Below are 14,168 nucleotides of genomic sequence, written 5' to 3'. Positions count from 1 at the left end.
GAATTGTTAATTTAATGATTAAATTAATAAAATTTGATATAAAATATTTATTATTAAATAAAGTGAGTTTAAATAAACTTATTATTAAATAAAAATTGTTGTAATCAAATACAGTCAAACTCATATTTGAACACAACTTACACATTCGAATGAAAGACATGCATAATCAAATACAAATCAGACACCCCTTGCATGTGTGCACATTAAAAACAAAACTTACACATTCAAATGAAAGGCTTGCATAATTGAATACAAATCAAACACCCTTTGTACACAATTGAATGTCGTGCATATTAAATCAACGATCATAACCAAATGTTTTAATTGATTATGGTGTCTCAGGTACAAATCCACCATTTTAAAACCCAAATGAGATTAACTACTTGAAATTTATTTAAGCTTAAATAGTGCCACTAAGAAACAAAATTGGTATGATTGAAAGCTACTTGGTAGATGAAAATTGTATGCAAACCACAAGTTGATTGGAGGTAGACAACAACTTGAGTGTGTCTGATGGGAGCTCACAAGTTGGTAGAAGAGCTTGTCTCCTTGTAGGTATTTTCACATATAAACTCACGGGATAATAATGTCTCACACATTCTCTCCTCTATTTCAATAATATTTCCTCTCACTTTTGTAAAGAGATAAAAAGTATATGGGACTCACATATGTAAATTTCTCACCTGTCAAAACTTAACTCTATCAAACATATAACAATATTTTTCGTCTCTTTTTTTGACTCTTGCTTTCCTATTCTTGCAGCATTTTGTATGCACCAAACACAATGTTAAAGAGCAAAAAATTTATTAAAAGTAGAATTAAAAAGGTACATGGACAAAATTTAGATATAATATCATAAATATAGACATTGTTGATGTTTCTCCAATTAGAATTATAATTTTACCTTTAAAAATGCTTAATAAAAGATTTTATTAAATATGAATGTGTATTATCGAGTAAAACTCAAATTTTAAATATAGAATAACATCAACAATACTTATAATATTGCATATAAATTTTATTGAATTTTTTTTATTATAATTATATAATTATAGATTATAATAGTACTTTTACATTCTCAAGACATTGTTTTTTTTTTTTTTGTCCTTGGAGTATCCAAGGCTGATAACAGTGACTAATCTACTCGCTACGTTGGAGGTACCTCAAATGGTGGGATAGCTGACCCCAAGATTTAACCCCAAGATTTAACGCGGCTGGATACACAAGGCAGAATTCGAACTCCTGACCTTGCTTAAGCGTGAATCAACCCCTACCACTGAACCACACGCTTGAAATTTCTTAAGACATTGTTATAACATTGTAACCGTGTGATTTTATAATTATCCTCCTCTTTACAACCCCACCTGTTTCCTTCTCTCCTCCCACTCATAACCAACACAACTAGATTTGAAAAAATAAAAACAAGAACCATAAACAAATTTGGAAAATAATAACAAGAACTACAACTAGATTTGGAAAATAAAAACAAAAACAATAATGAGGCAACAGCAACAACAGCAGCTGCGAAGCACCAAATGAATGGCGACAACAAACAGAGAGAACAACGACAAAGTAGAGTAGTCTAGGTAGCAACTGGCAAAGGAAGAGTAACAACAATAAGGAAGAAGAAAACAAACGGCCCAACGAAGAAGAATAAACCAAAAACCTGAACACTATTAACGTATTAAAGCCATTTTACGTTGGTTAAATTTACAACCAATGTAAAATATTAACTTTTCATTAGTTAAATTTCTAACTATGCATAGAATATACTTATCTACGCCAGTTTTAGGAGCATAGAATATCTATGCCAGTTATTTTAGGATTAACTTAGAAAAGTTTAAAAAATTACAAAAATATCATTTTCTAGAACTATGACATTAAAGAGTGTTTTTGACTTTTAGTAGTTGAATAGATAGATTGCACAAGCTAAAAATATAGAATTACATTGAACTAAAAGTAATATAGGATATATATAGATATTTAACACTTATTAAATATCTAACTAATTATATATTATCGTTGTGCAACGAAGAAGAATAAATTAGAAATTCGAGCAATAAAATTAGGGGTGGGCAAAATGAACTGAACTGAACTTATAAAAATTATACTGAACTTAAAACTAGTTCTCATGAACTGAACTAAACTAAATATTAGTTCAAACGAACTGAACTGAACTATTTTTTTGTGTTATTGAACTGAACTTAACTATACTATAAAAACTTGAACTGAACTGCAATTTAAACTGCACTGAATTGTAATGATATTTTGAATTAAACAATTTTGACTCATTAATCTATCAAAATAGGACACATTTGCCAACTTTACTTTATTTTCCATTTTATTTAAATTTTTCAAAGAAAAAAAATATAAAATTAAGTCAAACAAACTCAGTGAATTTTAATCCTAAAAATAAGTAGTCCAACATAGCTCAATTGATCTGTTAGGTTCGACAAAATTGATACAATTTTTTTTTATCACTTTTTTTCCCTAAAGTTTTGGTTATTAAACTATCGAGTTAATTAATTAAGACATAATATATTAGACACATTTAATTTTTATCCTTTTATAAAAATAGTTCAATTTTTATAATTCAGTTCAGTTTTATAGTTCAGTACAGTTAACTTTCCAACAGTTCAGTTCAGTTCAATTTTTTTTAAACAGTTCAGTTCAGTTTTTTTACAAACAGTTCAATTTTTTATAGTACAGTTCAGTTCAGTTCACCACCAGTTCAGTTCAATTCAGTTTTTTTTTGCCCACCCCTAAATAAAACTAACAGAAAACACATTTCGTTCATGGATAAAAGCCTAACATAGGGAACAATGAGATCTGAATTGGTGCGATACAAACACATTGTTTTTTCTTTATCTATTTCGTTAGAGGGACTTAAATTAGATGTACAAAATGACGAGGAAATATGTAAAACTGAAAATCTTTTTCGGGTGATTTTTGGGCTCCTTGGCAACTTAATTTGTTAGAATTCTATGGCAAAAGCACTGGGTTGATGTAGGAATGGTAACACCAGCAAGCAATATTTTCCCAAGCTCCTCATTGTTTCCGCCTACTCAATCACCTTCAGATAGAAAAAAAGTTCATCAAATTTCTATCTTTCCCTTTATTACGTAAAATAAGCTGTGTGAATTTATGTCATAGCATTATCCTTATAATTTTATCCATAGGATGAAAATTTAGGAGCAGTAGTAATATTATTAATATTTAGAAAACAGAAAGAAAGAAATTTCGGAATTCACACGTCGCCGTATATATGCACACAAAACAACAAGTCATAAATTTATTTCATCTGAAAGAAAAATTATTCTCACCCAAATATTTAGTGCGTTGAACAACACCATTTGGGTCAAATCCACACCGGGCGTACGAAAACATATTATTCAAGCACACAACAGCTCCCTCTCATGCATGCATGAAACTGTTATTTATTGACATTGATATATCAAACTTTAATTTAAGATTCAGCTCAGCATTTCCAACAAGAAACCGCGACAATAGGCTTCGATTTCCACCCAAGAACCAAACACCCTTTCTCTTCCACGACCGTGTACCCTTCACAAACCTTGTTCTTGAGAAGCCATTGCTTTGCCTGAGCCACCATCTTAACAGGCGCAGCCTGAAACCCTGCCCTACTCATCCTCCTTCGCCACTGGTCCACTCTCTCGTGCCTCTCCATCCTCATCGGCCCCTCACAGCTCACAATGTTCTTTATCTCCTCACCAAAGTAAAACTGCTCCATCTTCGCACGCTTTGTGTCATACTTCGGAAACATAACATCCAACGAGTCGAATATAGCAGAGTAGTAATGCAGCGATTCCATAAACCTTCCAAGAAAAAAGGGACCATTGTGACTCGAGTCCTGCTCCACCATCACTAACACCTTCGGCCCAAGCCCGTGAACCATTTGCAGCACTGAATTCAAAGCTCCGCGGCTTTCCTTCACCACGCAATGCAGCTGCAGAATGCTGTTCACCACCAGCACCTCTTCCCCCCTCACTTCTATGTCTTCAGGTTGCAAATTTTCCAAATTTTTTCTCACTAATGAGAATTCCAAGTTAACGCCCAAGTTGTTTGCATAAACGGAGAGTTCATCACCGATGGTTTGGAGCCTTTCGCAGAGCCCCACTCCCGTGATCCGCAAGCGGCGAACAGGTTCGCCGTTTGCGCGGTTGCTGAGGCTCTGGATTAGTCCTCTCCATTGGTGCCCATGTCGTAGACCTAGGCTCATGCCCAGGTCCACGACATGGACGAAACTCTCACCCTCAAAGGCTTCCAATACTGTGGAATTAGCCACAAAGTGTCCAAACTGAATGTGCGGACACAGCTCGTAAACCAACCTGAATGCTTCCTCCATTTCTTCCGAGGCTGCGTCCATGATGTTCATCATGGGGGGCATCGGGCTCACGGACCCGATTGGTTGAATCAGATTAAGCCTCTCGGTGAGGCCCTGGACAAAACATGATGCTACTCTTTGGAACGAGGAGCCGAATACTAAAGCATTGGCTTTGAGTTCGGATAGTAATATTGATGCGTGTGATTTGTCACGACAAGCCACTGCTTCGGCACAAGCTATTAGAAGCTGAACCAGCCTCACTCCATCAGCACAACCATCTTCTTCTTCACAGCTTCCACCACTTTCTGAACTTTTCGCTTCTTCTTCTGCCTCTTCTACTGCCAGATATCTCTGAGTGTAAGTCCGTATGTGATCTCTGAAATGAAGCTTTGGTATGCTATTCCTATTCCTATTACTGGTGTTGCTGTTGAGGAAACTAGGGTTGTTTATGTTGCTGCTTGAAGTGCTAAAAGTTCCTAGCCAAACGGGGATGCCCACGGTTCTCTTCACCCTTTTGTTATCCCTGATGGTTCCATCGCAAGAGGGTAGGACCAACGTCGAAGAATCATCAGTGATGTTCTCCGAAATGGGTTGGTGATGATAATACACAGGGGCAGGGTGAACCGTTTCCCATTGATCAAGAAAAAAAGATGGGTTTTCAGCATCGATTTCGCCGTTGAAGCCACTATAAAGAGGAGGGGCCATCTCTCTATTAAATCTATGCAATCTTTTCTTCTTTTCTTTCTAAAGATATTCAACAACGCTCTGAAAAAACGTTCCTCCATGTGATGCTAGTATATAAAGTCTCACGGATTTTGACGTGTGGTTATTTCCTCGTAGAACGTTAACTTCGATGATTTTCATTAGAAACATAAGAATATGTAGCTTACGTTACCCTGTGGAAATTCAGAAATACAAGCATAGAGATTATTTAGATATCTCCGAAACATGTTCCTCCTAGGATTTAGGGATTTCTTATGAATTGTTTACACTGATTGGTTGCAATACCATAATATATTCCGTAATAAAGTAATGTTACCCGTTTTGTAGCTTTCTATTTGGCCCCTTTCAGGAGATAAGCTAGCACCTTATGCATATGGTAAGAGAGTTTTAAGATTTAATCCTGCTATAGTTACTGTGGTGTGAATTAAACCGAATGAGTAGAAATTTTAAAATTTAAATTTCTATCTAGGGGCGCGACTAACTCAAGCTCTCAGGTTTATCCATCGTTTTCCATCTAACCTTTTTTCACAATCTACATTGTAATATATACTGCGCGCAACTCATTAAAGTCCTTATCACTTACCACCAATTAATTGGAACAACCCATAGAAAAGTGAAACATGAGATTTTTCAGCAGCTTGCTATTAAACCCGATTCAAATTTAATGCTATAGTTGGATTTTTTAAGTCAACAAATATTCGGTCTTTAGCTCTTCAAGAATGTAAGACACGGTCAATAAAGAGATAAATAGATAGTAACATGTAATTTATTAAGTCAACAAAAGAATAATTAATTACTATTTTTATTTCTATTTATAAAACACAACTCAAAATAATTGTTTATTTTTATATAAAACTTAATTCATATTATTTTATTATATATTAATTATTGTTTAAACTAAAATATCTCTAATTAAAATATATTTTTTAATTAATAAAATACATTAATTATAAATTCTTTAAGAAATATACATTCTAATTGGTTACATTAAAATATGAATGTTAATTAGGAAAGATAAATAATATAGAATATGCATTCTAATTGATTAGAAAATATATGAATATTGATTAAGAAAGATAAATAGTATAAGGATAGTTTTAGGAGGGGGAAATAAATATATAAAAAGAATTATTATTATTAACTAAATAAATTATTTTTCATAATTTTGGTGAATTAGGTAATTAGATCTTATACAACATATGAAGGTATTAAGATCTTATACAACATATGAAGTGAGTATAAGATGTTATAAAAGAGTGTATCTGAGTGTGTGTGCGCGCACGTGTGCGCGCTGTTAGTCTGACATTTTATGAGTCCTAGATAAAATGATGAATATCAATTTTTAATTCTTTATATTAAACATTTATAACATTAAAATATATATGATTTAATTAAATTTTAATATATTATTTAGTGCCTTAATTTGTTTGAAAAATTTTAATTAGGTCCCTAAACTAAAAAAATGTAATTGAGTCTTTCATTTTTTTATATTTTTGTAATTTAGTCTCTAAAAATATTATTTTATATCCTTGTACTCAGACAATCATATTATATTATTATTTTATATTATCATCCATGTATCTTAGATTTTAATCTTTTAAAATTTCTTACTATTTCATAATTCTTATAATTAAGGAGATTACAATAACTTTTATAAATAAATTAAAATGTGTTATTTATGGATGATGATACATAGAATATTAATTTGATACGGTTGTGTATGTACGATATAAAAAAATATCATGTCATATTTTGTAAACAAATTTCTAACCATAAAGATAACTAAAGATTTCTTAAAGGTTTGGAGTTCAAATAATGTATTAAATCTTTAATTAAAAATAATATATTTTGTTACATTAAAAAAATAATGTTAAATTTTTTTTAAAATGTGTACTATATTTTTCATTTAATTTACTTTCATACTATTGTTTATTATAAAGTGCTATATGAATAATTTTGAAAACTAAAATTGGTGTATCTCTAAATTAAAATAATCAAAATAAGACAACTTTTTTTAGAGATTAAGGGGAGTGTATTGGTTTAAGATTTCATAGGATTTTAAAAGACTTTTCTTAAGTAAAAAAGCTTATTGGTATTTAATCAAGATTTTATGTCACTTAAAAATAATCCAGTGATATTCAATCTAGATTTTCAACATTTTTTTAAAGAGTCCATTAAAATTCATTAGTATTATTTGAGACTTTTGACAACTTAAAAACAATCCATTGGTATTCAAAAATATAAGAATTTTAAAGGATTGTTGTATTAGACGGATTTTGAAGGACTTTTTAGTAGTATCTATAAATACCAAATTCATAAAACAATCTCATCCAAACCCATCAAAATTTGGAAGATTGTTTGAAGTGACTTTTCAAGTGCTTCAAGAATTTTCAAGTAAGTTTTTTATCTCTTTTTTTTTCTTTTATGTTCTTGTCTTCTTCATTTTTTTCTCTACTAATAATATTATATTACTGTTTATATATAGTATTGTACTACTGTTCTCATTCCATTTTTCTATTTGGTGAAACTCTAGTACGTAAATGACAATACCATTGACTTGCTTTATTTTTCTATCCATTCTCTTTAATTGAGTTGCTTTTATTTTGTTATATTTAGTTGAATTTGTTCCTCAAATATATAGCAAAGAAAATGCTTGAAATTTCAACTTTTAAGTAGTAATTTTTTATAACACACATCAAGAAAAATGAAAGGTGAAAGCTGAAATTGATATCACGATCTTTACAATCAACTGTAGATACTTCAAGACCTTGTAATCAATTTAGATTTATTAGAACAATATATATATATATATATATATATATAAAATGAATTTGAGTTAGGATTTATGTAAGTAGAATGAGATGAAAATGAATTTTAGTTGGAGGAAGAACCCTTTCAGCACAAAAACAACGACCTCTCTTCCTCCCTTGAGTTTGTTACTATTATAATTCCTCCTGTTATGACTGAACAATTTTTTTTAACTATGAATTTTTTTATATTGTGAAATTAGAATTTTTTTTATATTTTTAAAAGGAAATTAACATAAGACATTGTGGTATCTTAGAATGTAATAATAAAAATATTTCTCCGCGAGTGAATAATTGAAAGCAATTAAAAAATTTAAAAAATTTGCCTTTGACTCTTTTTAAATTTAAATGTATAAAAAAAAATCTTAAACTTTTATCATATGTCAAAATTTCACGAAATTCAGCAAAGTCTAAAGTCTGGCAAAATTCATTAAAATCCTGACTTAAAAGTTTTGCAAAATCTATTAAAATCTTGATTTAAAGTCTTGTAGAATCCTACAAAATCTTAAAAATCATGAAAATCCTACAAAGTTTTTTAAAATTCACAAGACTTTTTTCAACTAAAAATATCCTTTAACATCCTAATTCAATACACCCCCTAAAACATGCATTTTAGCCTTTTATGCAAGTAATATAAAAGGAAAAAAAATTAACAGTAAAGATATCAAAACTTTAATTATATCAAACTTTTATATTTAAATATATATAAAATAATAATTATTTAACATAGCATAAAATTATAATACAATTATATATATGCATATTAAAAAATGGACCCTATACATATTTTATAAATTATAAATGGATATTCGCAGATAATGGATACAAATATCTTTTTACCCATTTATAAACCGTGACAAAGGCGATTGTAGTAGTATTCATATTCGCGGGTATCTGGTAAATAATATTACTTAAATATTCTTATTTTTAATATTTCAAAAAAAAAATATCATTAATTACAAATTCAAAAATTAATATCAATTGTTTATCTTTAATATTTCAATATCCTTAATATCAAATATAGGCTTAAAATTATTTATAATATTTTTTTAAATTTTTAAAAAAAATTATTAATATCCATGAATATCTAGAAATATTTATAAAATTCACGGATACCCACTTAACCGATATCCACACAAGTATAGAGTGGATACATGATGAATTTTTAACTGACAAGACGAATACCTTACTACCCATCTCACAAAACCCCCTTAAACACCCCCTTAAACATTATCTTAACTCTCTTTAATTGTTTGAATAATATTACATGTATCCTCCTATACGAGAGAGGGTTTTGTAAATGTTAAAAAAAATTGTACGAGCTCACAAAATTTCAGGAAAAAAATATATAGTCTAATTTACTATATTATTAAAGTTAATAAACTTATATGATAATTTTGTGTATTGAATCACAATGTAATTTTTCTTTCATTGCCCATACATTCACTATTTCTTATAACATCACTATATTAAAATTATTCTCATCCTTTAATCTATAATATTTCTCTACCAATTTCTTTGAAGTGTAAGTTTACTGAAGTAAATTTTACATAACATTTTATCATACACACATCAAATTCTTCTGTACCAAATTCAATTCTTACATATTAAAAAAATACATATCATGCAAGAATTAAATTCTGATCAGCACATTTAATAGAGTAACTATTCAGCATTGTGTTGATGAAATTAAGTATTAATCTTATATTAACTAATGTAAAGTTACCTTGATAAATACTAAAAAAAATACGTGGAACACTCAAAATGCATTTTTCCCCAATTAATTAAGTCCTACTATATATGTAGTATGCTCCCTAATTAAGTGCCATAACAAATAAAAATCTGCTTAAAATTTGAATCGCCGGCTTTACTAACATATAAAGACAGCGAGAAAGAGCCAACAAAGGAACAAAACATGCCAGAAGATGCTCAGAAAGAATGCTTAATGAGTATACGTACATTGCTTAATGTAACTATAATTATTAAAAAAAATTGCATAGTGTAGGAATGGATTATTAGTTTTTATTGTTCCCAAAACTCTAGTAGTTTTCCCTCTGGTTTTTCTAGAGCAAGAGAAACTCTTGTTCGACATCGCCAGTATGAATATTCTAGCATCGGAATATTTCATACAAATACAATTAATGTTTATTGAAAAGGGAAAAATGAAACCCATCTATATTAGAAGTAGGAATGGCAGAAGAGGTCCCTTTGGTGAAATTTATATATCTATTTTATATAAATTCAATTGGCATAGTTGGTGAAGGAAAGGAATGCTTTAATCTCAATTGAATTACGTCATGGGTACGTCGTGGGTACGTCATTATTAGTGAAATGCAAACCACCGAGGATACAAATATTTTTTTATGTACAGAATCTTCGTCTTTTGTGTGTCTACTGTTTAGGAGCCATACACAATGTCATCTAGACCTGTCATCTCATCATATTCATTCCATATCTCGCCAATAATATAAAAAGTATTGTGAATCTTGATCGTAAGCCATGTTGTAAGCAACACCTTAATTAATGTATTCCTAGAAGCAATTTGCATGGCATGCCATTAAAATAAATACATATATATATATATATAAAAGAATATATATACAATAGAAATCCTCCTGGATCCACAAAATGATTATCTAAGCAAATATAAAATACAATTATTTGAGGTTTAATTTTTTTTATATTAATTTCGTCATAATATGTTAATGTCACTTCATATTATTATAGTTAAAATATTGTCTGTTTTAACATTTATTAAATTATTATAATTTTATTTTTAAAAAAGTTATTATTAATCTCGATTCTTAAACATGAAACTTTTAGGTATATAAAACGAATTTTTTTACCATAAATTTATTGGTAATCATTAGAGTCAGCACTTTTGATGTAATGTGTGTTTTGAGGTTTGTTGAATTTTTAGGATTTTATTTTTGAAAAGACATTTTGATTAGTTAAAGAAAGAGGATATATATAAATTATTTTATCCTTGATTCTCAAGTAATGTGAAAATTTTAAATATATCGGAACAAGTTCTCCAACTGCGATTAAGGGATAATAGTGATCTAGACTCTCTTCTAATACCAATGTCCTAAACGTAAGTTGTTATAGCATCCTTAAGATCATTATGCATTTAAAATATTATTTATTTTAACACCCATTAAATTATTATAATTTTATCCTTTTAATAAAAGAATAAAAATATTTATAAATTATTCTATTGTTAAATAATATGAAATTTTTAGACATAATAAAATATTTTTCACTTTAAATTTTTTTTACTCATCAAAATCAAATTTGGTTTAAGAAAGTTTTACAACATCTCACCCACATACACAACTAACTAAGCGACACTCTTAATTTTCACTTTACATTTAATTCAGTATTTAGTTATATAAAAAAAATTATGTTTTCTTTAGAACATCTCTAATGAAGATTAAGCAATCTTCATTACAGATGTTTTTAAAAGTTATATATATCGATATTATAAAAACGCCAAAAAAAATCTAATAATAATGAAAATACTGAATACAAGAATATTTGGATTAGTTTTGCCGGCTATTTACATTTGCAGTCTAGGATACCGGAAACATGTTCATACGCTATCAAATTTAAAAAGAACAAATTAATGGGTACACATAGATTTTAACACTAAAAATAAATATATTATTCTCCATAACTAATCATGGATATGAAAGCATGAGAGAAATAATATATATAATTATTATTATCATGCGCCTACTTTTTCATTTTTCATTAGATTAATAATTTATTATATTTATTATTATTTTAATTTCTTTTATTTTCTTTCCATACATACATTAAAAAAAAGATATGTTAGTTATTTTTTTTATAAATGAGTAATAACAAAATGTGACATGATTAATATAGTTAGATAATTTTAATTTTTATGCCTGTAAACAGATTCGAGAATATAAGTACATCAAAGAATTAGTCTTGGACTTCAATTTGGAAATAGACGAGTATTTTTCTTGTTTGGGTTGTTTCACCCTCCCGTCTGAATCGTTTTTTTCGCTCGACACTTTCAACTTTTCTTAGCATATATCTTTCAAAGAAAAAACAAATACTATATCTTAAAATAAAATTAGAGATATATAAAATAACAAAATGCATGTAATACGTAATAATAGAACTCAATTTTTTTTTCTTGCCAAATGATTACGAACTCCCCACTCTAATTAGAGAAGGAACAATTACCAGAAAGAATTTAGTTGAATTTTGCTGTAAAAAAAAAAAAAAAATTAATGAGCAATATAATTATAAAATATTATTAAATTTAAAATATTTGTGTATAACTTCTGACACGTGTGGCCGCTCTATCACCATTTGGGGTGTTTAAAAGCATTTTCAATGGGGGTTGCTTATAAGCAAACTCCCTTTGCCACATCACTACCACATCAGTTCTGACCCAATTTGTGGGTTGCTTAAATTTTAGCAAAGTTACTTGTAGAAGTAACTTTGCTAGAAGTAACTTTGCTAGAAGTAACTTTGCTAGAAGTAACTTTGCTAAAATTTAAGCAACCCATAAAATGTGTCAGAATTAATGTGACAGTAATGTGGTACAGGAGTTGCTTATAAACAACCCCATTGCAGATGATCTAATTGTTAAGAGTAGGTGAGTACGAATCCAGGTCTCTAATGCTTTGCATCCTGGTGATATCAATACCATGAAATATGGCCAAAAGCTCAACATTTAAACATGTATTTAATTAGTTGTTTATATATTTTATGCAACTTCGTTTTTGATATTACAATTTAAATAAAACTTAATTTAGAATAAATAGTGAATCCAAACATGTAAAGACAGTGTAAAGAGTTTTTCCATTGTTAATTACAATGTATAATAAATTTGTTGAATTTTAAGATTGCTATCTTAAAAGTTATATTTACTATGAATTCAAATTTATTAACAATGATTTTTATTAATATTATTATAAATCTCATTTTATTTATTAATTTAACTTTTGTTTCTAGTTTTGTCTTGAAAAAAAATGAAATATGGTCTTTCAAATAAATTTAAATTTTACTTATTTTTTTATAATTATATATTAATCTATTATTTGTCATATTATATAATATATTTAGTTATCATAACTGTACAAATGATTTTTTTTAACAATGATTTTGAAATAAAGTGTCCACCCTAAAAAGCGTGACTAATATCTATAAAAAAAAAACTATTAACTCTTACGATACAAATATTTATTTTTTAATATAATTTATTTCATATTGAATGTTAGAATTTAAATATTAGACAACTTGATTAAGAAATACAAATCAATATTACTTGTGTCAATTAATATTAATTATATAAATAATTTTATTAATAAACTATAAATTAGGTATTTAATAATTTAATTATGGGTCATTTTTAAATTGCAGATAACGCAGAGGTTCATGATATATACACCTCCTTTTTTCTATAAGTACACCTCCTTTAAAAAAAAGAATAAAATTTCTAAAATATTCTTAATTTTTTATTTTTTAATTTTTTTAATTTTACATCTACAACATTTAATTTAGTACTTTTTTTTTTACACATCTTCCTTCCTTTCTTTAATTTTTATATACACCCCCTTACCTTTCTTTTCATCAACTTATTTTGGTAGCATGTAAAAATTAAAAAAAAAAAAAAAAGTGTGTGAAAATGAAGAAGAAAGTGACAAATTGAAAGTTGAAATTATAAAATTATAAAATTAAAAAAAAAACTATAATATTTTATAATTTTTATAAAAAAAATAAAAGAGGTATACTTATAAAAAAAAATGTATATATCATGAGCCTAACGCAGATTGTGATGGTACCAGAGGGTACTCAATATTGGGCCAGCCCAAGTGAAGATGAAGACCTAACAAACAAAAATAATTAGTTTGGTGAAAAATGTTTTGAGAAGTGGACCGAGGCAGGCTTTGGTGTTGGGGCAGTACCAGCCCTATGAAACAACTTGATTTTGGTATTTAGGCCTACAAAAGAAAAAGAAAATTATATTTTTATTCCACACACGTGGACTAATTAGACAGCTTCCATTTATTTAGGAGGTCAAACGGTGTGAGTGTGACCCTTCTTTTAAAATTTGGGCTTAGGATAAAATCTCGATTTTGAGTATGGAATAAGTTTCTAATCTTCAGTGTTGTGTTTGTGTGTTCACTCTTTTTTTTTTTTTTTTTTTTCATGAATATTTTATATTTATATCATGATTAAAAAATGTTTTAAAATTTGAGTGAGAGACTGAATTTGTTGTAATATTTTAACTAGGTGACATGGAATCTAACTAA

At 28.4% G+C, this 14,168-nt stretch overlaps 1 protein-coding gene across 1 annotated transcript; it reads right to left on the bottom strand.

The window, feature by feature from the left end:
• Positions 1–3,266: 3,266 nt before the first annotated feature.
• LOC109800032 (GRAS family protein RAD1) lies at positions 3,267–5,126 on the bottom strand. The gene has a single exon (XM_020360708.3). The coding sequence runs from the start codon at positions 5,048–5,050 to the stop codon at positions 3,479–3,481; it is 1,572 nt and encodes a 523-aa protein (XP_020216297.1). The 5' UTR covers positions 5,051–5,126; the 3' UTR covers positions 3,267–3,478.
• Positions 5,127–14,168: the final 9,042 nt, after the last annotated feature.

The sequence above is a fragment of the Cajanus cajan genome, chromosome 5 (assembly GCF_000230855.2).
Source record: "Cajanus cajan strain Asha chromosome 5, NIPB_CcT2T_4, whole genome shotgun sequence".
Taxonomy (NCBI): Eukaryota; Viridiplantae; Streptophyta; class Magnoliopsida; order Fabales; family Fabaceae; genus Cajanus; species Cajanus cajan.
The sequence above is the reverse complement of the archived record's forward strand: the minus strand, read 5'-3'. Positions and strand labels throughout refer to the sequence as shown.